The sequence below is a fragment of the Schistocerca nitens genome, chromosome 7, assembly GCF_023898315.1.
Source record: "Schistocerca nitens isolate TAMUIC-IGC-003100 chromosome 7, iqSchNite1.1, whole genome shotgun sequence".
Lineage (NCBI taxonomy): Eukaryota > Metazoa > Arthropoda > Insecta > Orthoptera > Acrididae > Schistocerca > Schistocerca nitens.
Window position 1 is genome coordinate 173,704,623 of NC_064620.1, and position 27,267 is coordinate 173,731,889.

Below are 27,267 nucleotides of genomic sequence, written 5' to 3' on the forward strand. Positions count from 1 at the left end.
CGTAAACAGACATAGTTCTGACAAGTCATTCACTGTTTTTGAAGTTTTTTGAGATTTTTTGTCATTGTCTTGCCCTTGTAAAACTAAGGCCCTTATCCTGACAGACTAGTGTGCTTTAGTAGTAAATTAGTAGGATATGCAGAGCTCTGTGTAATCAAGAAGGCACCAGAGCACATGAGAATTTTGGGGTAGAGAAATTTCTTGTCTGCACAGCCTCTCTTAGTGTTCTGCAGGCTATTCAGCAAATGTTCCTAGTAGGTAAGATAGTTCAGATGGTCCAGGACACTATACACCTCCTGCACAGTCAGAAGAATGGGTGGCCTTCTGTTGGATCCCTGGACATGTGGGAATCGAGGGGAATAAGAAAGCAGACGGTGCAGCAAAAGCAGCATGCCAGTGGTAAAGGCAGTGGCTGGAAGTGGACAACAGCAAGCTGCGGTTGGTCAGACCGACTATTCGCCCGTGGAACACTTCTTTTTGGACTCCCCGAAAGGATGAAGTGGTCTTTACTTGCCTTTGTATCTGACACTGCCCGGTAATGCATGCTTATCTTCTGCAGCATGAAGACCCATCAGAATGCACTGTTTCTGGGGTTACACTCATGGTACACCATGTTTTAATGACCTGTTTTTAGTATGCTGATAGGAGGGAAGCCTTTTGTCCACGTAGGGAATTAATCTCAATTTTATGCCATGTTAAAACAATAGCAAGAAAATTGTTGATTTTTATGTGGTGGCAGGACTTCTACACAACTTAATTGGGTGAAGGTTTTAATGTGTTTTTGAGTTGCTGCCTTATCCTATTTTTTCCGCAATCAGCCATCCATCTTACTGTCTTCCATCATCTCATTAATTCTTTCAACGTGTGGCAGTGATATGAATAGAACTACTGGAGATGAAATGTGAAAGGTTTGATTTCTGTGGTTGTATGTTGGCCCCTTTGCCTTTTGTTTTAACAATGATAACTATTCATTCAGCAGTGCAACAATCTTGTGAAATGGTGCTGATGACCATGCTGTTTAGCACCCAACAATTTTAAATCCATCTATCGATTCATCCAGCCTCGTGCCAAAGTGAAAAGTAACTCTCACTTTCTGATCTTGAATTTGGCTGGAGGCTACTGATGTGAAGGCTATGCATGGACTGTCGTAATGTGGTGATTATGATGTGATGTAATGCAATGCAGTGCAATGTGATGTTGAAGTAAGTGTCCTAAGTGCAAGTGTAGGAGATGGATGGATGTCTTCAAGGAACTGACAAAGCAGGTAGTCATCTCATGAATCATCAGCAGTCACTATGATGTCAGCATAGCATGAAAAGCATGCTGGATGTAGCATTGTAGTGATATTGTTTTCCACCAGTTTTTCTCTGTGAGTGTGAACAGTCAGCCATATAAAAAGAAACAACTGCCTGTGCCACCAGGATATGGGAGAAGTGGTGGAGGGAGAGGATCTCATGCCTACACTGTGGAGCTTGCTTATTCTCTCACCCCCTCCTCTCCACCCATGCACTCACTCATATCCTCCTCTCAACTACTTAACAAATTGAGAATTGAGTGTTTTGGCTTATGTATATATTGTTTTGTTTTCCATGCTCCCTTCAGATTTAAATGAAATTGGCAGTAAATTGTGCCTTTTTAGTGACTGGGAAAATGGCTGTATTTGGTGTACTGCAACCCCTGAAGTCCCTCCATCATAGACTTGTTTCGATAGAGACCACATTCATGAACATGGTTCTCAATAGTATGGGATGATTTTCATAATACTTTTGCTGCTGGTCAACTTGCTGCATTTGAGATGCAGCCTTCCATTGGTTCTGATAACTTGTCAGCAAGAGGCAATTATTGCCTTGCTTGATCTTGAACTGATTTTCAAATAACCAACAATCATTTGAAAGAGTGGTAGCAATTGCAAAATTATGCTTTGAACACAGTGACAGTTTGCTGCAACACACTGTGACATGACAAACTACTTTGATCCTGCCAAAAATTTGTAGTTGATGTGGCTGAATTAATCATAGAAATATTTAACTTTCAGGATAGTATTAGATGTGTATCCAACCCAAAGACAAGCACATTCAGTATTACTAAAAGTTGCTTGTAAAAGGGGCATGAAATGTCGTCAGTAACATAATGGAATTCATTTTTATAAATTACTCATGCAGTGTTTTGTTTTATTTACCACCAGGTGGAAAAGATCAGCTTTACTTGATCTTTACTTACATTTGTTTTCTCAGAACATTTCAATCCTTAGAGAACAATCGAGAACATCATAAAATGACATTCAAAGATGCTAAAAAATGGTAGTCTTTCACACTCAAAAATACTCTTGAATACTCAAAATTACTCCTAATTACTCTTGAATCCATGTAAGTATTCAATAATAACTCACTCTGAAACAAAGTACCCTATCACTCACTTAGTCATTTATCTGTAGAACACAGAGAATGTTTCAAAACATTCCTGAGTGTTAAAATCCAGGATAACCTAGAACATTTGAGAAAATGTTAGAACAATCAAAAAATTTGTTAATATTCAAGAAAATTCTTAAAAGCTCAAGAACATTATATATAGATCTCACTTTTTTTTTCCCTGGAAATATACATTAATAAAAAAGAGATGGCAAACATCTTAGTGATCAGCACAGTGCTATAGTGATCTCATTTTTCTCACAACCACAACAGCTACCACTGCAATCACTATAGTGCACAACAGGGGATCTAAGAGTGTAGGCACAAAAACAAGTGATTGAGTGATTGGCGGTGAGTGGTTTTAGAGGTATCTTGAACTTTTCCCACAATTATGACTGACACACACACACACACACACACACACACACACACACACACACACACAGAGAGAGAGAGAGAGAGAGAGAGAGAGAGAGAGAGAGAGATGGGAGGGGGGGGGGGGTCTCGAACGTTTTAAAACATTCTAGACGGTACATTCCGGCAATTTTTGGGCAGTTATAGACTTGATCCCCAGCTGCTTCACTGACTTCCCTTAACCCTTTCATGGGCCATGGGGAAATACTTCCCACTAAATATATTTCTTCACATTGTTTGAGGGTATATGTGTTACCACTTCTGTATGCTCTTGGCATCTAGTGGCAGCCCGCTGCACCAGCTGTAATTTCTGTTTGTTGTGAAATATTGCCTTCAGGACTGTGGGAAGTATATATCCTACCAAACAACTGTGTTTTAACGGTTGTTGGGAAGTATGGTTACCACCAAAGTAGTTTCTGGAAGGGGCTAGGGAAGTATATATAGTGTATTGAACCGGGAACCTAGAAACGATGGAGATGCTTTGTCCTGCCATAGCCCTCAGTGGTTCACAATCCCACAACAGGCCACAGCAGTCAACCCACCCCGCCGCCACCCCACACTGAACCCAGGGTAATTGTGTGGTTCGGCCCCCAGTGGTCCCCCTCCCCTTGGGAACGTCTCATACCAGACAAGTGTAACCATGAATGTTTGCCTGGTAGAGTAATTGTGATGTACGCGTATGTGGAGACTAGTTTGCGCAGCTATCACTGACATTCGCTGTGGCAGATGGAAAACCTCCTTACAAACCATCCACAGGCTGGCCGAGACACTGGACCTTGACACTAATCGGCTGGGCGGATTCGTGCCGGGGACCGGCATGCCTTCCCGCTCAAGATTGGGAAGTATACTCACCACAAAATTAATCTGGTCATTTGTGGTCTGTGGGAAGCATACTTACCACCAACTTAGGGGTATCCCAAAGCTTTTGGGAATACGTCTTACTACCTCTGTCTATGCCTGACATCTTGTTGTAGTACGGTAGTACACCGCACCAGGTTTATGAAAACTGTTGCCGCAATCAGTTCTATTACCGTGGGATCACTACTGTTGTTGGGACACGTTGCTTCATTTCTGCAGTATACATTATTGTGACCTGTATTAGCTCATATCTTTATTGTTTGATAAAGTTTCAAGGATTGTTTTCACATTGTGGTAAGTAAACTTTAGTATCGTTAACAAATATTGTTTAAATAAAGTAAAAGCAAACATAAAATAAAAACAGGAAACACTGTTCATTATTTTTTAGATGTGTAATGGCAACAAATAACAACCCCCAAAAGTGAAGTGGGAAATCCATTTACCACCATAGTTTCAATACCTCACAGAGGTGCCGTGGTGATATATGTAGTGTCCTAGTTTTTGCTCCTAAATCAGAAAAATGAAATTGTCAGAAAATAAATGTAGTCAGTTGATCACAATTCTAATAGGATAGCAAAAAAATTATCTTTGCTATGTTGCTATAAAAAATGCGCCTATGTGTGCTGCCGTCTTTTGACATCAGTATCTTAGAACCCAGCCCCTACAGTTTCAAATCAAAACCTTCATTGACGGGGGACAGAGGGCTACCATACCGTATAACCTCCATGGTGTGCGGTGGGTGTGGATTGCGCAGTTATAGGGGCAGACAAACCATGCTTACATTTATTACCTATTTTGATTTGTTGAACTATGAACTTTGTGCTGATTATATTTGCTGTCTACTTGTAATTTGCTTTATTAATTACAAATAATGAAACTGCAGTATTCTCTGTTATTTTTAATAGAAATTTGTGGTAAGGTCTTATGGGACCAAACTCCTGAGGTCATCGGTCACTTAATGTTTAATGTCAAACTATTTTGTATAAAGCATTATTGGATTTTTTGCCGAGTCAGTCCAGGGTAAAACCTCAAGCTTTCAATGATTATCTCCATTGTCTTTGACAGGAAGAACTGACTGTCAAAACTATTGCTGTGGTGGTATTAGTCCATGGGTGGCTTCTGATTGGTCAGTAATTATGGAGTACAGTTGCAGATGGTGTCAGCATCTGCACTGGTGCTACCACCACTCCTGTCATAGCGTAAACATTGTGACAAATATGTCTGTCTCTTCCTTGCATTGAGAACTTGCCTCCGTCGGCAACTTGCCTCCACCGGCGACTTCTTGTCTCCGTCGGCAACTTGCCTCTGCCGGCGACTTCTTGCCTCTGCCGGCGACTTCTTGCCTCTGCCGGCGACTTCTTGCCTCTGCCGGCGACTTCTTGCCTCTGCCGGCGACTTCTTGCCTCTGCCGGCGACTTCTTGCCTCTGCCGGCGACTTCTTGCCTCTGCCGGCGACTTCTTGCCTCTGCCGGCGACTTCTTGCCTCTGCCGGCGACTTCTTGCCTCTGCCGGCGACTTCTTGCCTCTGCCGGCGACTTCTTGCCTCTGCCGGCGACTTCTTGCCTCTGCCGGCGACTTCTTGCCTCTGCCGGCGACTTCTTGCCTCTGCCGGCGACTTCTTGCCTCTGCCGGCGACTTCTTGCCTCTGCCGGCGACTTCTTGCCTCTGCCGGCGACTTCTTGCCTCTGCCGGCGACTTCTTGCCTCTGCCGGCGACTTCTTGCCTCTGCCGGCGACTTCTTGCCTCTGCCGGCGACTTCTTGCCTCTGCCGGCGACTTCTTGCCTCTGCCGGCGACTTCTTGCCTCTGCCGGCGACTTCTTGCCTCTGCCGGCGACTTCTTGCCTCTGCCGGCGACTTCTTGCCTCTGCCGGCGACTTCTTGCCTCTGCCGGCGACTTCTTGCCTCTGCCGGCGACTTCTTGCCTCTGCCGGCGACTTCTTGCCTCTGCCGGCGACTTCTTGCCTCTGCCGGCGACTTCTTGCCTCTGCCGGCGACTTCTTGCCTCTGCCGGCGACTTCTTGCCTCTGCCGGCGACTTCTTGCCTCTGCCGGCGACTTCTTGCCTCTGCCGGCGACTTCTTGCCTCTGCCGGCGACTTCTTGCCTCTGCCGGCGACTTCTTGCCTCTGCCGGCGACTTCTTGCCTCTGCCGGCGACTTCTTGCCTCTGCCGGCGACTTCTTGCCTCTGCCGGCGACTTCTTGCCTCTGCCGGTGACTTCTTGCCTCTGCCGGCGACTTCTTGCCTCTGCCGGCGACTTCTTGCCTCTGCCGGCGACTTCTTGCCTCTGCCGGCGACTTCTTGCCTCCGCCGGCGACTTCTTGCCTCCGCCGGCGACTTGTTTCATGTGTTCAAGGAAATGCTCAAGAGCTACTACACCATGTGACCAGACCGTAAATGTGTTATCAACGTATATTGAATAAAATAAGATGGATGAAGGGGAGCCAAATTTAATGAATGCTCCTCAAAAAAGTTTGCCATTGCTGGAAACAACAGAGAACACACAGCCATGTCATCCATCATTTCATAAAATTTACTGCCATATATAAGGAGGACGTGGTTGTCAATGCTCAGCCAGCATTTTGTGTGTCCTCCACAGGAACTTTAGTAAATAGTGAGACCACATCCAACCTGACTGAAATATTATTTGGGACAACTCTAATCTGTTTAGTGTTCTTAACAAACAACTGAGTGTTTGGATCTATTGTTTGCAGCTGTTGGCTATTGAAATAACCTTAGTTAAATATTTGGCCAGCATGTAGGTCGGAGAACCAATGGCACTCACATTTGGCCTCAGTGGAATACCGTCCTTGTGGGCTTTAGATAATTTGTACAGCCTGGGACGTCTAGGAGCCTGTGCACTAAGATTTTTAATGAAAACTTCTGGTAGACCAGAATTCTTCAGAAGCTCCACAGCTTTCTTGTTGTATGACAGTGTTGGGGGACCCATGTTAGGCATTTGCCTGTGCCATCATCTGGTAACAGTGCAGCTTTGTTGTAATATTCAGTGGTATTAAGAACAACCGTGTCATTTCCCTTGTCAGCCCGAAGTACCACAAGATATTCATCTCTCCACACCACATGGAGCCCCCCTCTCTCTGCTCTGCTGATGTTAGATTTGGGTAAATTTTTAGACAACATAGTTGCGTGGAGATAACAGCGATTGGTTTACTTATAATCAATTATTCAAAATGACAGTCACAATCACAATATTTATTTTGTCGCCAACCGATTTCAACCTGCGATGGGGTCATCTTCAGGGCAATTTACACCATTTGGTCGCTCGCTGGAGTCGTCACCCTGCCTGTGCACCGTTGGCATAGTCACCATCGCGGGTTGAAACCGGTTGGCGACAAAATAAATATTGTGATTGTGACTGTCTATTTGAATAATTGATTAGATTTGGGTGGCTTGGCTGAGGATAAAATGAGACTGGTGGTAAGTCTTATGTCATCGGCATTGTCTTGTGAGAGATGCCACAGTCCAGCAGCAAATGTGACAGTCGGCTGCTTCAGAAGAAGACGATCGAGGTGGTTCTTGAAGACTTGAGGTTTTATCCTGAAATGACGTGGAAAGAAGTCTGAGAATATTTTATATTACAGTGCTGCCAGAAAAGACTTTTCTCTTACATCAAACTGTTTTTATGAATAGCAAGAAGAGGTTGGCGAACATAGGGAGTAGGGTCAGCCTAAATGAGCCCCAGCCATGGGAATTCATTTTTATTTTTTTTTTTTTTTACACCCAACAGCAGTATATTTTTTTCTTTTTGAGTAAAAAGAAGCTAATTGTCTGCCTTTTCTTTATTGGAATATATTCTACAAGGTTACTGAATAATTTAGTCACATGTAATTCTTTCAAAATAAAATTTATTACAGATGCAAAAAATCTGCCCAGAGGAAGAATGGGATGCTTTTATGGCTACAATAAAACAAAATCTGCCAACTGCTTTTCGAATTACTGGCTCAAAAGCAGAAGCCAGAGCTCTACTAAGATTTGTTCAAAGTAATTTCTTTAACAACTTCCTGAATCCTGGAAAGCTTGAAGGTGATTCCGAAGAGAAGCAGGATGCAGAAAATGTTGAGCAGAGGATAAAACCAATATGTCTACCATGGTAAGCTTTGCTTCCACTTTTCACTACTGATTAATTTTCTAAGTGACGGAATTTGAAGTAGGGAAGTATACTCGTGTAAAAAAGTGTAAGTTAACTAACTGTTACTTTCTTTTACACAAGATGAATTATGTAACATGTTAGAATGTCCAATGAATCTCTTATCGCAGAGAGTTTGACTCTCATTCAAAACTTTACACTTTGAGGACCAGCCATTTAGAAAAATTTTCGGTCCAGAAGAGCAGCCATTTATGTAATTATTTAAGACTTTACTGGCACATTTGTGTTTGATACATCTTAAAGGGTAACACATGCTTAAAAAGACCAATACTGTGTATAAAAGCTTAGGTTTTCTTGTAGCTGTACTGTATGTATATCAATTTCAACCATTAGCTTTTCCTATTTGTGTGTTTCAAACTACTTAACAGTGATGTTGCTATTGTCTGACTACATTGTGTGGCCTATGCTGTGAATATCTGTTGTCACTAGCTGGCGAGACTGTGTGACATGAGCTATGATTGGCTGACAATAAAACACATTGTGCAGCACAGTCTCGATTTCAGTGCTTCGGAAACTAACAAGCTGCATTTGATGGAATTCATATTCATACTTTTGTAGTACGAAAATGTACAGTGTACACATTGCTGTGCATCAAAGATCTCTCCAAACATTTTTATTTTTCCCCTAAAGGGCAGGGAAGTTCACCGTCTGTGTATAAAACCTTTACCACTCAAGGGATTGCTAAGTTTTACAGCTCCGAGGGTAAGTACATTGTCACTGAACATGGAAAAAAAGTACTTTCAATAAGAAAAAGGTGTATTTTCAGCTGGGGAATAGTGTATTTTTAACTGGGAAATTTGGGAAAAATTTGAGGTTTTTGTTTCCTTGTCTGCGTATAAGTCCTAACTAATCTCCCTCTGTTCCTTCACAAATGAATCTCTCTTGACTCCGCAGAATGATTCTCTTCGTACATTCATCTGTAAAGAAAGCAGTTGCCAGTACAATCACAGAAGCCTAGTTTGAAGGAGGCCTCTGTGTTTGTAGTAGTTCTTGCACATAGTAGATTTTCCGGAAAGCTTCATATTTTGACAACTGTTCCTATAGTGACTTAAATTGTTTTTCTGTGTGTTGGCAATTGTTTGTGAAAATGACACTCTGGATGACAGTTCTTTGATTGGTTTTGAAAGTGTCATCCATAGAAGGGGGGGGGATTGTCATCCTGCTGAATGTAATTTACCATTGGTGTTTTCACAGAAATAGCAGATCATTTCCTCTCAGTATCCAACCTAATGCACTGTGAAATCGGCACCAGTGATTCACAAAGGTGTTTTGGAGTGGAGTGTTTCATGATTCTCCAGTAGTGATCATCACCTGTCATCTCAATGGCAAATTCTCTGTTATTATCCGTGGGATTGATGAGCTGCTGTTTTCTTTCATCCTGCTATTTCACATTTCTGGATAATGGACTGATTTGCATAAGTGGATGCCTGTAGTTTGCCCAAGGCCCTTCCAAGGCACGTCGACATCCATTCAGACTGATGAGTTCAGGTTGGTCATCTACTAACACAGTGTGTACATATGTATGTACATCATTTTGGTGTTAGTATTGTTCTTTCTGAACTGTTAGAAGAGTTAGTTCTGGGTCCTACATGCTCCTCAGTCCATCAAGAAACTATTAGGAAACTGCCTTCCCGGTAAAGTTGCTAAGAATTTGTGCGACCAACCCATCAGAACTCCTGATGTGTGAAGAACTGGAAACTCTCATGCCAGCCCATTTTCTCTGTGGGGGAAAAACTCCTGTGTGGGGAGAAAAACTTGACAGCCATTCCTAGTGGACATGAACTGTACAGTAACAGGAATGTGTCATGAGAACTCAAAGGAGGTCAAAGAACAGAAGACAACATGTGATTGAGATGGTTATACAAATACTTCATACAACTAAAAAGCTTCCCTGATGTTCGCTGCCCCAAAAACAGTTTGCACCTAAAGACTGGTAATTTTTTATTAATATATTATAAAATCCATAGATCAAAAAAAGTTTTGCATCTCCCCAGTCCCCAGAACTCCTGAAGATAGACGTTGACTGCGGACATTGTATCACAGACACTTTGACTGTTTAGAAATGTCACTAAACCCACTCAGAGATGTAAACAATGATGCATGAGCAGTGCCTATCAGATGGAGGGGGTCCGACAGCCAATCAGTTACAGTCATTTCACCAGGAAGGAGGTACACGGCTTGTGTTGTCTGTAGTTCCACTATGCCTAGACGGTCAATACCACCGTTCAATCGCGTTTTCATTGTTACTTTGTGTCAGGAAGGGCTTTCATCAAGGAACATGTCCAGGTGTCTCGGAGTGAACCAAAGTGGTATTGTTCAGACATGGAGCAGATACAGAGACAGGAACTGTCAATGACATGCTTCGCTCAGGCCGCCCAAGGGCTACTACTGCAGTGGATGACTGCTACCTGCATATTATGGCTCAGAGAAACTCTGACAGCAACGCCACGATGTTGAATAATGTTTTATGTGCAGCCACAAGATGGCCATCCTGTCTACTGCACAACAGAACTGTTTGTGATCCTGTTTCCAAGTTACTGCTATATTAGTGACAATTGGTGAATAGTGACTAAGAGAGCCACACAAATGGATACACCGCAACACATCACAATGAGACCGCCACATCAGAAGGACAAAGATGACAACAGCATTTACAAAAAGACTATGTAATTTGGGTATGACTTTATAGTAAAGTTGTTTCTGTAATGGCATTTAGTTTGAAGATGAGATTTAACCCTCGAAACATGTCGCTAAATAAATAAGTAATACAATAGTTGACAAAGTTTGTGACTGGTAGTGGTAATTTAAAAAAACCTTTACAAAAAAGATTTATTCATATACACCATTCAATAGAAGAAAGCACTTTCAGGTTTTCCCAAATTGTCCATTTTTCCGGGCAACTTTTTGCAATTTTTCTTTATTTGTATTGTTACGAACATAAAAAAGCCAAATCGGTCCAGCTGTTCACGGTTGATGGGAACAGCATTTAATTTTTATTCATATAGATTTTTACGTCTGGCCTTTGACTCTTTGATACCAGTTGATTGCATATTTACTGTACTACTATGAAACTTGAATCTCAGCTGTTGAAGAACATTGTTACTTCCATCACCTCATCCACAGCTATTCTGTCTCACAAGACAAGTTCAGCAAGAGTTTCCCTTTTCTTATTTACCTGTAAATATTTTCTTGTATCATATTTACTTTTTTTCCTATTTCCAAAGAAATTATTCTTTGAATTCTGGAAGTTTCAGATTTACATTTGTCATATTTCATTTTGTATGGGTCCCTCTTTAGTTGTCCCTGCAGTTGCAGTTGTTGGTGGGTGCTCTCATGTCTTATATTGTTAAATGGTGTTTACCTTTAGCATTTTTAATCAAACAAAATTATTGGAATGTGTTTCCGACTACTCTGTGCTAGCTTTAGTACCTTACAACACTATTTTTGGTATTACACTCTTAGTTTCACTCGTGCTGTACATTATTAGAAAATGTTCCTGTGTTGTTGTGAGTGGTTTTATTTTGTTTCATCTGTCCTCATGCATCACCTATCATCCACTGATTCCAGATGTTTTTCTCAGACTTTTCTAGTTGTATTTGTATCAAACAAAGCATACTGTTAATATATGTTATGTTATTGGTAATGGAAATTCCTGGATGGACCAATACATAAAAAAAGGGAAAGGCAACCGCTCAGCTGTAGTAAATCAATGTGTGGAGCACAGAAACACTCAGTGGAAAACAGCATTCACCCTAGCTTTCAAGCTCTAGTTGTTTTCTTAACAATAGTACAAACATTCACACACAGAACCCTACTACACCCAAATGTACACTTCTGTGGCATTTGGGGAGTGTGTGTTTGGGATGATGTGGGGTTGTATGTGTGAATGTGTGTACTATTGCTGGAAAAAGAGCTAGTGTGAATGCTGTTTTCTGTTGTCTGTTTCTGTGCTCCATGCGGTCATCAGCTATAGCCAAGCGGTTGCCTCTCCTTTATTTTACGTGTTATAATATTGGATTAGATGATTGATCAAATTTAAGGTCAACTTTATTTTATTGTAATTTTTATTTAAATGTAATGCTGCTGTTCTTGATGATTATAAGTGAAAACAAATTGAGTGGATTTGTTTCATGTGCATCACAAATTATTGTATTGCAGTTTTTTTGCAATTTGCTCTTGATATGCTTTTTTGAGCATCTTTTATGGCCATTCTCATGATTTTTGCAACAATTCTCCTTTTTTTTCTCATAGTACATTGATTGATGGTGATTTCTTTATCTGGTTATGTAAGTTTCAAAGTTTTTAAATTGTGTTGTAATTCCGAAACACACAGTACATTTTTGTATATTGTTCCCCATCTTTACTGAATACTGTGTATTATCCAGGTACCCCGATGGCCTTGCATGGCAACTGCAGTTAACTCGCAAGGATATAAGACGATCTGAAATATATTTTCGTTTGCACAATTTCCTAATTGCAGAGACAGAATGTGGAAACATTAGCCGACAAGAAGTTGTCAGTATGATTCCTCCCTTGTTACTGGACGTTCAGTCGCACCACAAGGTGAGGGCAGTCTTCTGTTGTTCCTGTGTTGTGCCCGGCAGCCATGCTGAAAAATTTTGACATGTTCTGTTTGTCCTTAGATTCTTGATATGTGTGCTGCACCAGGATCAAAAACAGCACAATTAATTGAGCTGTTACATTCGGACAGTTCAGACCTGCCAGGTGAGGTTTTTGTAATCACTTTATCGCTTTGAAGACAAGTTCCAGTTGTCTTCTATGCTTACAATGTATAAATTATTTTTCCAAAAAATCCTATCATTTTTGGAATAAAGAATAAACCTTACTTTGTATAAAATCACATAAATGTTTTAAGTATTGTATTATTTAAATTTGTGAAATGTTTGTTGTCCGTTTTCCCTTAATTTTTCGTCTCTTATATTTTACCCTTCCTGTGTACTGGTATCTAAAACAATACTATTTTGTTTGGGCTTTTTACATGACAGCCCAAATAATATTGGGTGTCAATTATGTGGTGATAATGCTTGTTGTGGGAGTAATAAACTACACATCTGAATGCAACTTTCTGTACCATCATCACATGCTGTGGTAATTGATCTTAAAATGCTGTAAGTATATGCACTATGCTTTGCTCAAGTTGTCTGGTAAGATTTATGTTGCTTTTGTTTCCTGTGTTGCTACAGCAAGCTGCATTCAAAAGTTTTGTATTTTTTGCATGTTTCCTATAACTTGTGTAATATGCCAAACAAAAATTACAGTAAATGATTATGATAGTTATTAGAAATGATTGGGATTAATGATGTTTCTAACCTTACTTGCTGTTGAATTGCATTTCTAGGGGTTTCTCTTTTGGTATGTTAATTATTTTGAAACGTGAATAGTAAAGATTTAAGAACAACTCCTGTTAATACTTGTGAAAGCTCTTTAGACAAAATTAATTTTAATAGATATTTAGGTATGTTCGTGCAAAATGTTGTGAATAATGATTCACCATCCCATTATACATTTCATCTTCATTCCACTGGAATCTCTTAAATTATCTTTTTACAGTATGGCATTCTTACAGATGGATTTGTGATTGCCAATGATGTTGATAATAACCGTTGCTATATGCTAGTCCACCAAGCAAAGCGATTGAACTCGCCATGCATAATTGTAACAAACCATGATTCAGTAGTAATGCCAAACCTTACAATCACACAGAAGGGTAAGTGTCTGGAAACCACTGGGCTGTTTTTAGTACACATTGTGCATATTATGTTTATTCTAAAGTGATGTTGTTCGTGTCCTTTCTTTTGTTGTATGTGCAAACCCCAGACGGAAGCAAAGGGATTTTGAAATATGACAGGATACTGTGTGATGTTCCATGTTCTGGAGATGGCACTATGAGGAAGAATCCTGACATATGGGTTAAGTGGAATGCAGCTAATGGGAACAATCTGCATGGGTAATTATAAGCACAATATACTTTATTCTGGATAGGTGGGATAGGTGTGTAGTTTCACTTTGACTATGAAATTATAAATTAATTTAGTAACTGACTGTATGAATAACATAGCTACCTGCATTATTTTTGACAGCATTCAGTTCAGAATTCTGCGACGTGGTGTGGAAATGTTGGCAGTAGGAGGTCGCATAGTTTATTCCACGTGTTCTCTCAACCCACTGGAAAATGAAGCTGTACTTCACAGGCTGCTTTCTGAGACTGATGGTGAGGGTCTAACACTGTTTACTGTACCCATAAATTACGTTCAACACTGTTTGTAAATTTTTCATATTAATTGAAGTTTCATGTTTTTTTATGTGGTTCTGGATTTTACCTGCTCTTTTTCATTTTTACTCAGGAGCATGTAACAAACATAGCTCAACATATTTTTATACCATGTAAGTCATGAGGAAAAATGAATGCTTTTTGGGGGGGGGGGAGGTGCTAATATTGGTGATTCTGAAGAAAAATTTCATACAGACTCATGCCCTATTCTGAATGGTTTCAGAATTCTTAATATACATTGTTTATAGTATACCACAGTAGAGTAGAGAAATTAAAGGTGAACAACTTGATATGGGACATACCTGGTCTATCAAGTTGGGGAAACTACCTCAAACAAGCCTACAAAAATTATCTAAGCTGCAGTGCCTGCATGTCGTGCATGATTTTCAATATTCTCTCATTCTCTTCGTTCTAACTATTAGTCCTAGAGAGGGCGGAAAAAAAAAAAAGAATGGGACTTATTTGTAGGAAATTTAATGTAGTTCAGTTTTGTGCAGCAACACATTTTAGCTAGAGGTCACAGCTTTCGAGTTATACAGGAAATTATACAAAATTGACATTAAATGTGTTCTATCTTGGGAACTATCCGAAATAGGGCATATATCCTTAAGTAAGTATTTTGTTCAGAATCACCAAGAAATACGGTGGAGGCCGGGGTTCCCCCGCTGCGGATTCGCCGCCATCGTCTGCTCGTCGACTATGCTGTCCACGTTCATTGCTCGCCAGATCATCCCAATCGTCGCCTGCTTTTCCCTGCTATGGTCCTCCATCTGCCCGAACGGCGACCTAGGTCTGGGCTTTCCATAGCTGTCCGTGTCCAATCCCTGCTGTCAGACCTGGGGTCATTCCCTCTTCTGCCTCCCTTCCGGGTCCGTACACCTACGCCTCCCTGGTGTTTGTCCCGGCCGTCCGTCCGTCTGGATTTGGCACAGGGACCTAAGGACTCGGTTCCGCCTGTGGTCCTCCGTCGCCGTTTTCTTGCGCTCCTCGAATCATTTCCGGGCTGTGAGCCTGTCTACACGGATGGTTCCCTGGTTGATGGTCGCACTGCCTACGCTTTTGCTCACGCTGCCCATGTTGAGCAACGCTCCTTGCCGGCTGGCTGCAGTATTTTTACTGCAGAGCTGGTGGCAATCATGCGCGCTCTTGAGCATCTGCGTTCCTGCTCAGGTGGGTCCATCGTCATCTGCAGTGACTCCCTGAGCAGCCTTCAGGCCATCGACCGCTGCTATCCCTCCTCTCCGCTGGTGTCCTCCATACAGGAGTCTGTTTCCGCCATTGCCCGTTCTGGTCGTTCGGTGGTCTTGGTTTGGACGCCCGGTCATGTTGGCATCCCAGGGAACGAACGTGTCGACAGGCTGGCTAAAGGGGCGATCGACGCCCCGGCTTTGGAGGTCGGCCTTACGGCTCGCGACCAGCAGATGGTGTTGCGCCGTAAGCTGATTGGGATGTGGGCTGCTGAGTGGCGTGGCATGACAGCCCCGAATAAACTGCGGGCTGTCAAGGAGACGACCGCCGTGTGGCGTTCCTCCCTGCGGGCTTCTCGCAGGGACTCCGTGGTCCTGTGTCGGCTGCGCATCGGCCATACGTACCTGACGCACGGCCATCTCTTGCGTCAGGAGGATCCCCCCCTGTGTCAGTGTGGGTCCCGGCTGACGGTCGGCCACATTTTGCTGGAGTGTCCTCGACTGCGCACACTCCGGCAATCTTTTAATCTCCCGGGCACTTTGGCTTTGGTTTTATCTGACGATGCCTCCATGGCTGATAAAGTTTTAAATTTTATCCGTGGTAGTCCGTTTTATGGTTCGATTTAGGGAGGTCCTCCACCTTTCCCTTTCTGTGTCTTTTGTCCTTGTGCCTGTTGCTGTTCTGGTGTGCCGTGAGATGGTTGACTCTTTCCCTTTTTTGTTGTCGTGGTCAGTCAACCAGTCTCCGGCCATCTTCTTCTCTTCTATTTCTTTCTGTCTGGTGTTCGTCCGTACTCTTCTTTTCTGTAGTGTTCGTTGCCTAATTTGTGTTCTTTAGCACCTGGGGGGGGGGGGCAGTCTCCTTCCCCCTTGGGGTTTTATCTGCTCTGCGACTTTGTCTCGCTTGTTTTTGGAATGGGGGACTGATGACCTTCGCTGTTTAGTCCCCCTTACACATCCCAACAACCACCACCACCAAGAAATATCACCCCTCAATGCATGTACCTTCCCTCAGGACTCCATTGGGTGTACGTTTGTCTTCTTCTCTTTAACATCAGGGTAAAAGATTAATTACTGTGTCTATTAGGATGTGTGGAATAGATACTATCACAAGTACCGGGTGATCAAAAAGTCAGTATAAATTTGAAAATGTAATAAACCACGGAATGATGTAGATAGAGAGGTAAAAATTGACACACATGCTTGGAATGACATGGGGTTTTATTAGAAAGAAAAAGAAAAAAAAGAAAAAAACAGTTCACAAAATGTCCGACTGATGGCGCTGGACTGCAAAATGTCAGTGACTGCGCATGACAATCGTGTATAAAAGGAGCTGTAATGAGAGAGAGAATCAGATGCATCAGCAGTCACAGCAGGTTGACGTTACCTGAAAAGGCGCTTTTAGTAAAGCTGTATTATCAGAATGGGGAATGTGCTAGTTCAGTGTTATGATCCTATCGCCATAAGAAGGAGATTCGAACGGGTAAAGGTCCGTTGACAGTGCAGCTGTAGCGAGAATGATTTCGAAGTTTGAAGCCACGGGTTGTTTAGACGATAGACCCCGTAGTGGCCGACCTAGCACAAGGTGTAATGCTGCTGAGACATTTCAGGAAGAAATGGAGACTGTAGCGGGTTCGTCTATGCATGGGGAAGTCAGCACTCGTGCAGTCGCACGTCGCACCGGCATGCCATACACTACTGTTTGGTTGGCACTGAGGCGTACCCTCCAATGCTATCCATACAAAATCCATCGGCATCATGAACTGTTGCCTGGCGATTTAGTGAAGCGGAGGGTATTTGCGGTGTGGGCGTTTCAAAACATGGCGGAAGATGACGATTGGTGGAGTGACATGTTGTCGATCGACGAAGCTCATTTCAGACTCCGAGGGTCTGTCAACGCCCACAACTGTAGAATTTGGGCTACCGAAAATCCTAGAACTGTCGTGGGAACTCCATTGCACAATGAGAAACTCATGGTATGGGTTGGATTTACCACATCTACCGTTATCGGGCCGTTTTTCTTAGAGGAAATGCGTGAATCTGGTTTTGTAACTGCTACCGTGACGGGTGAGAAGTACGCCAATATGTTACAGTATAGCATCATCCCCAGCCTGGCTGATAAACACCTGCTGAAATGTACGATGTTTATGCAGGATGGCGCTCCACACAATATTGCTAGACGCGTGAAAGATCCCTTGCGCGTGTCGTTTGGTGATGATCGTGTGCTCAGCCGCCACTTTCGTCATGCTTGGCTTCCCAGGTCCCCAGACCTCAGTGCGTGCAATTATTGGCTTTGGGGTTACCTGAAGTCGCAAGTGTATCGTGATCGACCGACATCTCTAGGGATGCTGAAAGACAACATCCGACGCCAATGCCTCACCATAACTCCAGACATGCTTTACAGTGCTGTTGTTCACAACATTATTCCTTGACTACAGCTATTGTTGAGGAATGATGGTGGACACATTGAGCATTTCCTGTAAAGATCATCATCTTTGCTTTGTCTTACTTTGTAATGCTAATTATTGATATTCTGATCGGATGAAGCGCCATCTGTGGGGCATTTTTTGAACTTTTGTATTTTTTTGGTTCTAATAAAACCCCATGTCATTCCAAGCATGTGTGTCAATTTATACCTCTCTAACTACATTATTCCGTGATTTATTCAGTTTTCAAATTTATACTGACTTTTTTGATCACCCGGTACTTTGATAGCTATAAACAAAGAAATTGAGTAAGACATATTTGTTATTTGTTGTTAAAGGCTGTTTGTGAAATGTACACACACTTGTCTGTTGTTATATACAAAAGTAATTTCTGTTTTGTAAATACACTCTTATTTGATCAGAGATATAGCAGATAAAGAACGAGGCCAAGTATATACTTTTTGCAACAGAATTCCAGCAGTAAATGTGAATGATTCTAATTAATACACAGAAACAGTGTGGTGGCCAAGGTGGGGTTTGGTGCGTGTATGGGGAGGGGGGAGGGAGAGGAGAGGGGGAGAGAGAGAGAGAGAGAGAGAGAGAGAGAGAGAGAGATTTTTTGGTTACTGTAAATGATATTGTAAAAAAATATTTGTTTAGTATACAGGCTAATAATATATTTTGTATACCAACTTTTGCAAACACTGCAGTATTCTGTGAAAGCAAAATTGATTCAGATTTTGTATGGGAATGCATTAATATCTACTGTCCTGTCTGTATTGACACTTGTTGAGTTTCAACTGTTTTCAGATTGCATATCAAGGCTGGGTGATACTTGTTGCATACTTTTCATTTCTACATTTTATGTATCGCTGTTTCCTCTTTGTCCTACTGTTTCCTCTTACATTTTCACTGAATTTGATATCGATAACTTCCTATTCATCAAATTTTTGTTGCATTTATCTACTGTAATAGTGCAGCTGTGTTGTATCAATGTACTGGTGATTGTCATTTACCATATGATTTTCTCTCTCTCTCTCTCTCTCTCTCTCTCTCTCTCTCTCTCTCTCTCTTTAGCAGTGCATTGCTGTTCAGCATGTCAAGTTATTTCTGTGTTGCTATTTATGTCCCCTGCATTTCTAGACATTGCATTCTTGACACCTTTCTGTTCAGCCACATGAGACAAAACTCAGATGGATATTCTGGAACAACTTGGTTCAATTATCTTTCCTGCCATGCTTATTTGGGTTTTGCATGTTTCCATTGAGTTACCACCAAATTTATGATAACATAGTTTTCAATAGCACATCTCTAAACATGAAAAAAAAGGAGGATATATGCACTTTTGTTGTTATCCTTATGCAGTCTACCACAATAGAAAGTCTGCCTCATAAATGGATGCTTAGCAGCAGAAATAATGCTGAATTGTTGTTTTGGTCAGAACCTTAATGAAGGTGGTTTGCCATTGTGTTCCTATTAGCTGTTGTAAAGTGTGCATCTGTATTATGTAGGTGAATGCATTGAGTGTTTCTACAGCACAGTGTTATGCTTTAGTTGTAAGGATGAGTATGTAATGGAGAGGAGAGAGTGTGAAATGCCTGTGCTTACTTCTCTCAAATTACACTTGAGTGCATCACTGAGCTTGACGTACCCATATGTTAAACAGATCACCACAACAAAGTACCACATCCTTATTTCATGAAGCACTGCAAAGGGATTTAGTATTTAACACAGGATATACCACTTGGTGCAAGTTCTGGTGTGCAAAAGTATTTTATCACTTCATTCTCCGCCATTTGTGGAGAAATAATGGTAATGAAAATTCCTTCTACCAACAGGACTTGAACTGGTGTGTTTTAGCAACCTTGGAAAAGAAGTAGGCCACTCTTCCATAGTAGGTGCTGAAGAACATTATGAAGAGTTCCTTATCCTCCACACTTGTGATGGAGGAACAGATAATCATCTCAACCTTACAGTGCAAATGTAGTAGCACAGGATGTATATGACCCGGGAGATCCAGGAAATGCTCGGGAATTTTTTCATCCGGGAGAAAACCGGGAAAAACCTGAGAATTTTTTAGACTTCCGGGAATTTTTCATTGTTTTAGTTTTGAGTTAAATTTTTGTAACTTTGACTGGTAAGAACCAATACTCTAACAAAGACTATTACTGTATCTCGCTACTGCAGAATAATACTGCAGTAATAAAAAACGAACAAGAGGAAAAAAACGAAAATAAAACTTAAGTTGCAAAGGAAATGCGCCATATACAACAACAAAACACAGTGCTCATATAAGCGTCTGCCAACAGGAAGGAAGACTATGCAATGTTTCACAACAACAAATTGCCTCCAATGAGTGTGTGTCACAATTTTTTACCTTAGATTCGTTTGAGTGGTTGCAAGCGAGCTAATGCACATGTGGAGTTGAGTCACGTTAGAGTAGTACCTTCTTCCACTTCTGGCTGCAGAAGTGTGGCATTTAGCTATATAAGCAATAGCAGCAAGCAGCCAGATGCTAACCGGAAAAATTTTACTGGTGCGCCTAAGCTGCCAGATTCACGTATACGCAACAGGCCCGGAACTAAGGGGTGGGAGCAAATCTGGGTACTGCCCCGGGCGGCAGTTTCGGGGGGAAGGGCGCCAAAGTCATATTATTGAGGAAAAAGACCTTGTTTCACAAAGCGTCCAGCGCACATTGGTCTATCGATTACTCATATGATTTTGAACGCATCCCTGCTGGTTTTTGAACATTTTAGAACAAATTGTAAGTTGATTTCTGAAAGAATAGTAAATTGATTTTTGAATGCGTGCATATTGTATGTGATATCTCTGCCAGTGGAATCCCCGTCACATCTAGAACTAAACTTACATGCAGACAAAAGGGGACGGATCTATAAGAGCTGAGCGGAATAAAGCCGAATGGGTGAATGCCAATCGCTATTTATGTGGTTGACTCAGTTTGCAAATGGTCAGCGTTGTCATAACTACTAGCGAATTCCATAGATTCAGACTACCAGAGTTGAAATAAACGACTAACAGTAATAACAGGCAACAAAGATTGCGTATTTTCTCCTCCGTGTATCCGAGAAAATGAAATTTTGACTGACAATTTTTGATCGGACCGCTACACCACTAAGGGCCAGTTATACAGTCCCCGGCTAACAGCCACTAAAGTTCTATTCTGGGAGTAGCGCGGAAATCGCGTTGTACGAACATGGGTAATAATGCCTAACCGGCGAATAAATTCGGAATAACTAAAGTGGCAGGGTTATTGAAGTTACTCAAAGAATAAGTTTTGACACTGCCAGGAATAGTCACAGAAGTAGTGATGACAAGAATGTCTGTTAGGACGAGGAAGGAGAAGAAACGGGGACTCACACAAATTACAGAAGAATATGAAGATTCCAAATTTATATAAAAATTTCATACTACTACTTTTCGATCTCATGCTTCAGAAGCGAGAGAGTGTGAATGAGATGTGAAACTATTTCCTAACATAAAACTTTTTCTTGTAGTAGGCCTAACAGGCATTTGATGTTGTTACTTCGTGAATTATATTCTGTCACGTTATAAAAATGACCATTTGTGCTAAAACAGTCTCGTTTATTTGGTGTGTGTAACAATTGCAGCAATATTAGACAGGCCTATTTCGTTTTATCTAGCAGTGACAAAATACAGACAATCAGATTGAGAAACCACACCAGCCTTGGGTACAATTTGTACCAACAGCTTTTCTAATATTAGACAATGACATTTTGTTTCTTCTGTAGCAAAATGTTGATGAACTTTGATGAGGTAATAGATCCTTTCCCAGAAAGGAAAGCATGCTATATAAAGCTGTGACAATATTACAGAGAAAAAAAGGTAGAGCTGAAGGATTGAAGAAATGTGTGCTGTCTTGCTTGTCTCTTGTCTTTACTCATTTTATGTAGCCTCTATTTAATTTTGTATCACACAAAACAGCAACTTATTAGCTAATAGGCAGTAAAGACTGCAAATTTTCTGAACAGTTCTTTTCTGCCAGTTACAAATAACCCCATCCAGCATTAATTGCGAGATTTTTAAAATAGTGGCAGGATGTCAAACTGGCCGACTGGGAGCAAGAGAGGGACCACAGGACATTGTAATTTCCACTGGCGTGAATATAGTTGGATGGCACTCATTACAAAATCCACAGAGTGAAATCAGAGACATGCGCTAGAAGAATGTTGTGTGAAGAGGCGTGGCACTGCACTTTGGCACACTTAAGACCAAATAACATTCCTCGAACATATATGTTTTATGTATCAGACTCTTCAGAAAGATGTGAGCTACAAAATGAAGATATTTTTGAAACGTCGGATTTTTTAATTTTTGGCGTCCTACCACAAACACTCGAGGGAGGGGGAGCACCACTATGTAATATAGCCCCAGTTCAGAAACATCGTAGATCCGGACCTGATGCACAGAGCAATCTGAGTTGTAGTGGGGAGGTGGTAGTCTCCACGTGACCCGTGTTTACGTTAGTGATTTTGCTGTTTTCTCTTCGTTTATTGCTCTCACGTCAAATGAAAACAAAAAGGATTTCTGTGGCCGGGAGCTATCAAGTGAATTAAAATACATTCGCATAATTATGGAAGGCCAAAATATGTAATTAGTTTCAGATTTTATTTTATTTCCACCTTTCTGACAGTCAAGCGTTAATCGCCTTGCAGAACAATGAAGTTATTTTTGTCGGTTTGTTAAAGAAATTTGATTTTTATTAATCTTTTCTGCTGAGGCAGTCAATTTATTTGAAACGAAGTGTTTAGTTCCACTCTATTGGCTAGTTTCAACTGTGCGCTGCATTTCAAGTTCACGTTTACATCTTCTAGCACGTATGGCATTATGCCTTACGAATCTATTTCTAACAAGTCACGGGAAAATATTCCGAATGGTTGTTTGGAAAGTGTTACTTTCAAAGAAAATTTCCTTTTATCCTAGATGAACTCTGTGCGCCAATGTCTGATGAATTTCTTAAAACACAGAGCATTTGACTCTCATTCAAAAATCAAATCTTGGAGGATGACCATTTAGAATATTTTTGAGCCCAGAAGAACAGACATTTATGTCGATGTTAAAAATTTTATTGGCACATTTGTGAGATGCATCGTAAAGTGTAACATGTGCAAAAAAGATCAACATTATGTGTGAATGCTTAGCTTCTCTTGCAGCTTATTAATCTGAGAGACCAATATTATATGTAAATGCATTTCTTTTCTTGTAGCAACACTATGTATATTAATTTAAACCATTACCTTTTCCTGTTCGTGTGTTCGCACTACTTAACAGTGATGTTATTGGCTGACTACATCACATGTCCTAAGCTCTGAATACCCAATGTCATTGGCTGGCGAGATTGCTTGACATGAGCTACGACTGGCTTACAGAAGCGCATTGCAATCTCGATTTCAATCCTTCGGAAAGTAACATGCGGTGTTTGGTGGAATTCGAATTTATACTTTCGTAATACGAAAATATGCAGTGTACATGTTGCTGCACTTCAGACGTCTTTCCAAAACATGTTTTTTCCCTTGAGTTTCGTTTTCTAAAGTGCCGGGAAATTCTACGCTGGTGTATAAAACCACAACCATTGAAAGGATTGATAAGTTTTACAGTTCTGAGGAAAAGTATACTGTTACTTAACACGGAAAAGTGTATTTTCGGCCGGGAGAAAGTGTATTTTTAACAGGGAATTTTTTTTCCTGGTCCACGTATACAACTTGTAGCAATAGTTGAAGAAGAAGAACTGTTAGCCTCCTGCTTGCTTAATTCTGTTCTTCTTCCTCCTCCTCCTCCTCCTCCTGCGATTTTCCTTCACCAAGCAATGTGGTGCACTGAATTCTGTCTGGAGGAGCTGGGTCAAAACCCTCATTCCGATATCCAGATTCAGGTTTTCCATCATCAGTATCATCATCTTCCTTTCAAGGTTTAGGCTGTTGCCTTTTCCGAACTCAGGAACAAAATCATCCCCATCTTCTTTGAGGTCTTCCAGTATATCTTTTTCCATTCAACTTGTAGTTCAGGATCTTCACGGGAATTTTCTGACCAGGCATTCTCATGAGATGATGTCTCCTGTCTTCAACATATTTTTGAATTTTGTCATTCATGTTGAAAATATTTAATTCTGTTCTAATATCTTTGTTTCTAATTTTGTCTCTTCTTCTGCAGCCCCTCATCTTTCATAGGAACCTTATGTCTGCTGTTTGAATTTTATTTTCTTGTCTTTTGCTAACCCAACTTTTGCTTCCATATTACCGTTATAACACAGAAAACACCCTTACATTATTGAATTTTATGAAGGTCTTTTTTTTTTTAAATGGCCCAATGTTTTGCTAATGGTATTATTTATTTTCAACATCAGAGTCAAAAGTCAAAACTTATAGCACAGCCTAAATAAGAGACTGAGACACCTGTTCCTAAAACTGAATTATCCAAAACAATTTTTGATTTGACTGGATATTCTCCTTGGAATGCCATTATTTTTGTTCTGAGACTAGAAATTTGAAAGTTGAACTTCTTGCAAATTTCGTTCAGCTGGTATACTTATCTTTGGAGGTCATCTTCATTCTTTTGAATAATTATGATGTCATCAGCAAACAGCAGTACATTCAGGTATTCCTCGCTCGTTATCTTAATGCCTTTGTTTACTTTATATTTGTATTTGCAAAGAATGAAAATATAAATATTAAAAAGTGTAGGTGATACTGCATTTTATGGACTATAAGACGCTACACACTATAAGATGCATCTTAATTTTTAAAGTTTTTTAAAAAATGACATTTTATCATTTTTATTATAGGATTGCAAAGCCAGACTAAAAATTATTCTTAGTTTATAAAACAAAACTGACCTTTAAAATTGTCATCTTCTAGTTTTGGCCATTTGCATATTTATTCTTCCTCTTTTTTTCAGCTCTTCTTTACTAGCCCGCCAATTGAGAATGTTTTTTTGTATTGGAGGAGGCCCGAAATGCAGCTCAGCTGCCCTGTTTCCATGTTCTTTTGCAGATACTGTTACTTTCAGTTTATAGCCTGCATCACATTAATACCTTTCAATTTTTTTTACATTACAAAACTAGCAACCAACAAAAATATTGTACTGTTACCGGTAACACAAGTTCACTGTCACTGTAGATTGCAATGATGCACCATAGGCTAGACAGTGTTCTGGGTTTATGATGGCGGGCCAGGAGGGAGCTTGTTAGCAGGCTTGTGAATCCCTGCAACTCATGTTCGTCACATCAGTGCACTGCTGTTGCCAGTTGAATCCAATGTTGCCAGACAGGTATAGGTTTTTCCCACAGCATCAAATACATGGTCATTTTTAAGACTGGTGGGAACTTTAAACCAAACACTGGGCATTTCTAAATTTATTTCAAGTATAAGACTCACCTGAATTTTGGAGACAATTTTTCAAAGGAAAAAGTGCATCTTATAGTCTGTGAAATACAGTAGTCCACACCATTATCTAACACATTGGTTAATAATTATTTCTTCTAATCAATTTGTACCTGTGTTTACTACATTGCATGTAGTTTTGTAAATACTTTTCACTACCTCTATTAGGTTATAAGGACATCTGCATGCAGACCTAATATTCCATAGTCAAAAGCCTTCTCAATGTTGATAAAGGCCATATGAGTTTCTATTTTAAATTCTGCAATGTTTTTAATTACAAACACTTTGTCAGTGCATGAATGTCCAGACCATGTTTTTAATTACAAACACATTGTCTGTGCATGAACGTACAGATCTAAGTCCATTGTGTTCTTCAGAAATAATAGCTTTTGTGGTATTCTTCATGCTGTTATTGATTATCTTTGAATATGGTTTGTCACCAGTGTTTAGAAGACTGATGCCTCTCTTATGTCTGAATGTGGATGTCCTTATTACCTAATAGAGGTAGCAAAAAGTCTTTACAAAACTACACACATTGTAATAGCAAAAAGTCTTTACAAAACTACACACAATGTAATAAACACAGGTTGGAATGCCATCTGTGTTAGGCCTAGTAAGTCTGCAGCTGAGCAAATATATACTGGTTTCAAACCTAAACCAAGCCTCAGTTGGAAGAATGAATTAAACACAAGACATGGCAGTTCTAGTACCACTTGAAATAATGACAGGCAAATGCCTGGTGCTCATTGAAGATACCAGAAGACATAAAACCCTCCCAAAAATGAACAACTGAAAATTGGTGCATTCAGTATCTTCACTCTCACCAAGTGTGAAGAACTGGTAGATCTTATGGAGAGGTGTAGATCTTACAGAGAGGTGTAGATCTTACAGAGAGGTGTAGATCTTACAGAGAGGTGTAGGCTCAGAATATTGGGGTTGAGTGAGACAAAGTGGAAAAGCTGTGGGAAGAAATCACTGAAAAATAGATATGTGCCGTACTGGGATGGTAACAATAGTGAATCCAAAAATGAAGTTAACCTCATCCTCCATAAAGATATAGACAGACAGACGTCAAATACATGAGTGACAGGATCATCCAGATGAGTCTAGGGGTTGGTAATTCACAGCATACTGTTTTGCAAGTATATGCACCACAAACAGGATGTACCATGGAGCAGAAAGAACATTAACTTAATGAACTTGTAGAACAAATAATAGAAGAGAACACCATTGTTATGGGTGATCTGAATGCTCAAGTTGGTAAAAAAAATCTATGATGTGAAAACATCATTGATCCTCTTGGTTGTGGGAACAGAAAACCAGAAGGAGAGAACCTAATTGATTTTTGTGAAATAACTTAACCATACAGAATATGTGGTGTCGGAAGAGGGAAAGTCATAGAATAACAAGATACAGCTGGGATGGCAAGCTCAAGACTATGATAGGCATCATCATCACTGATAGAAATGCTGGTCAGTATGTTACAGACAGTAGTCATACCCAATGAGAGTCTTGATAGTGACCACAGACTATTAACTGCTGATCTAAAAGAAGTTAAAGTGCCAAAATTTAAACAAAAGAGAATGCCAAAGATTAAGACTTCGCTATTGAAGGGCATGGAAAAGAAAAGGAACTATGAAGCACGAATAACAGCCAAATCACCCAAAAGTGAGAAAGGGAAAGTAGAAGAAGAATGGTCTTTATTCAAAGAACCCTTGTTAAAGAAGCCACGGACATCTGTGGAAAAAAAAGTGCTACACAAAAGAAGGAAACACCTTGGTGGTATGACTGGGTAAAGACAGCAGTGAAAGATAGGAATATACTGAAAAGAAAATTAGACCGTGAAAAACAAAACACATGATAGACGAAATGAATTAGCAATTGAACATCTAGCTCAGGAATACCAGAGAAAGAAACTAACTGTAAAAGTACTGATCCCGGAAGAAAAGGAAAAGTGGTGGGAAGACTTCACTACAGGGATAGAGGAAGACTGTCAGGGAAGTAGGAAATTACAATACAAAATACTAAAGGGTGAATGAAAAAAATATATGTACATATCCTTGCCTTGGAAACAGATGACAGTAATTTAATATGAACA

At 40.6% G+C, this 27,267-nt stretch overlaps 1 protein-coding gene across 1 annotated transcript in view; it reads left to right on the forward strand.

Moving 5' to 3' along the window:
- Window positions 1-27,267, forward strand: part of LOC126195451 (tRNA (cytosine(34)-C(5))-methyltransferase) — a 72,181-nt gene that overhangs the window by 6,211 nt on the left and 38,703 nt on the right. The window contains exons 3-8 of the mRNA XM_049934080.1: window positions 7,554-7,789; window positions 12,232-12,409; window positions 12,490-12,571; window positions 13,434-13,574; window positions 13,685-13,814; window positions 13,948-14,078. Of these exons, the coding sequence (XP_049790037.1) occupies window positions 7,554-7,789; window positions 12,232-12,409; window positions 12,490-12,571; window positions 13,434-13,574; window positions 13,685-13,814; window positions 13,948-14,078 (898 nt within the window). The remainder of the gene's footprint in view (window positions 1-7,553; window positions 7,790-12,231; window positions 12,410-12,489; window positions 12,572-13,433; window positions 13,575-13,684; window positions 13,815-13,947; window positions 14,079-27,267) is intronic.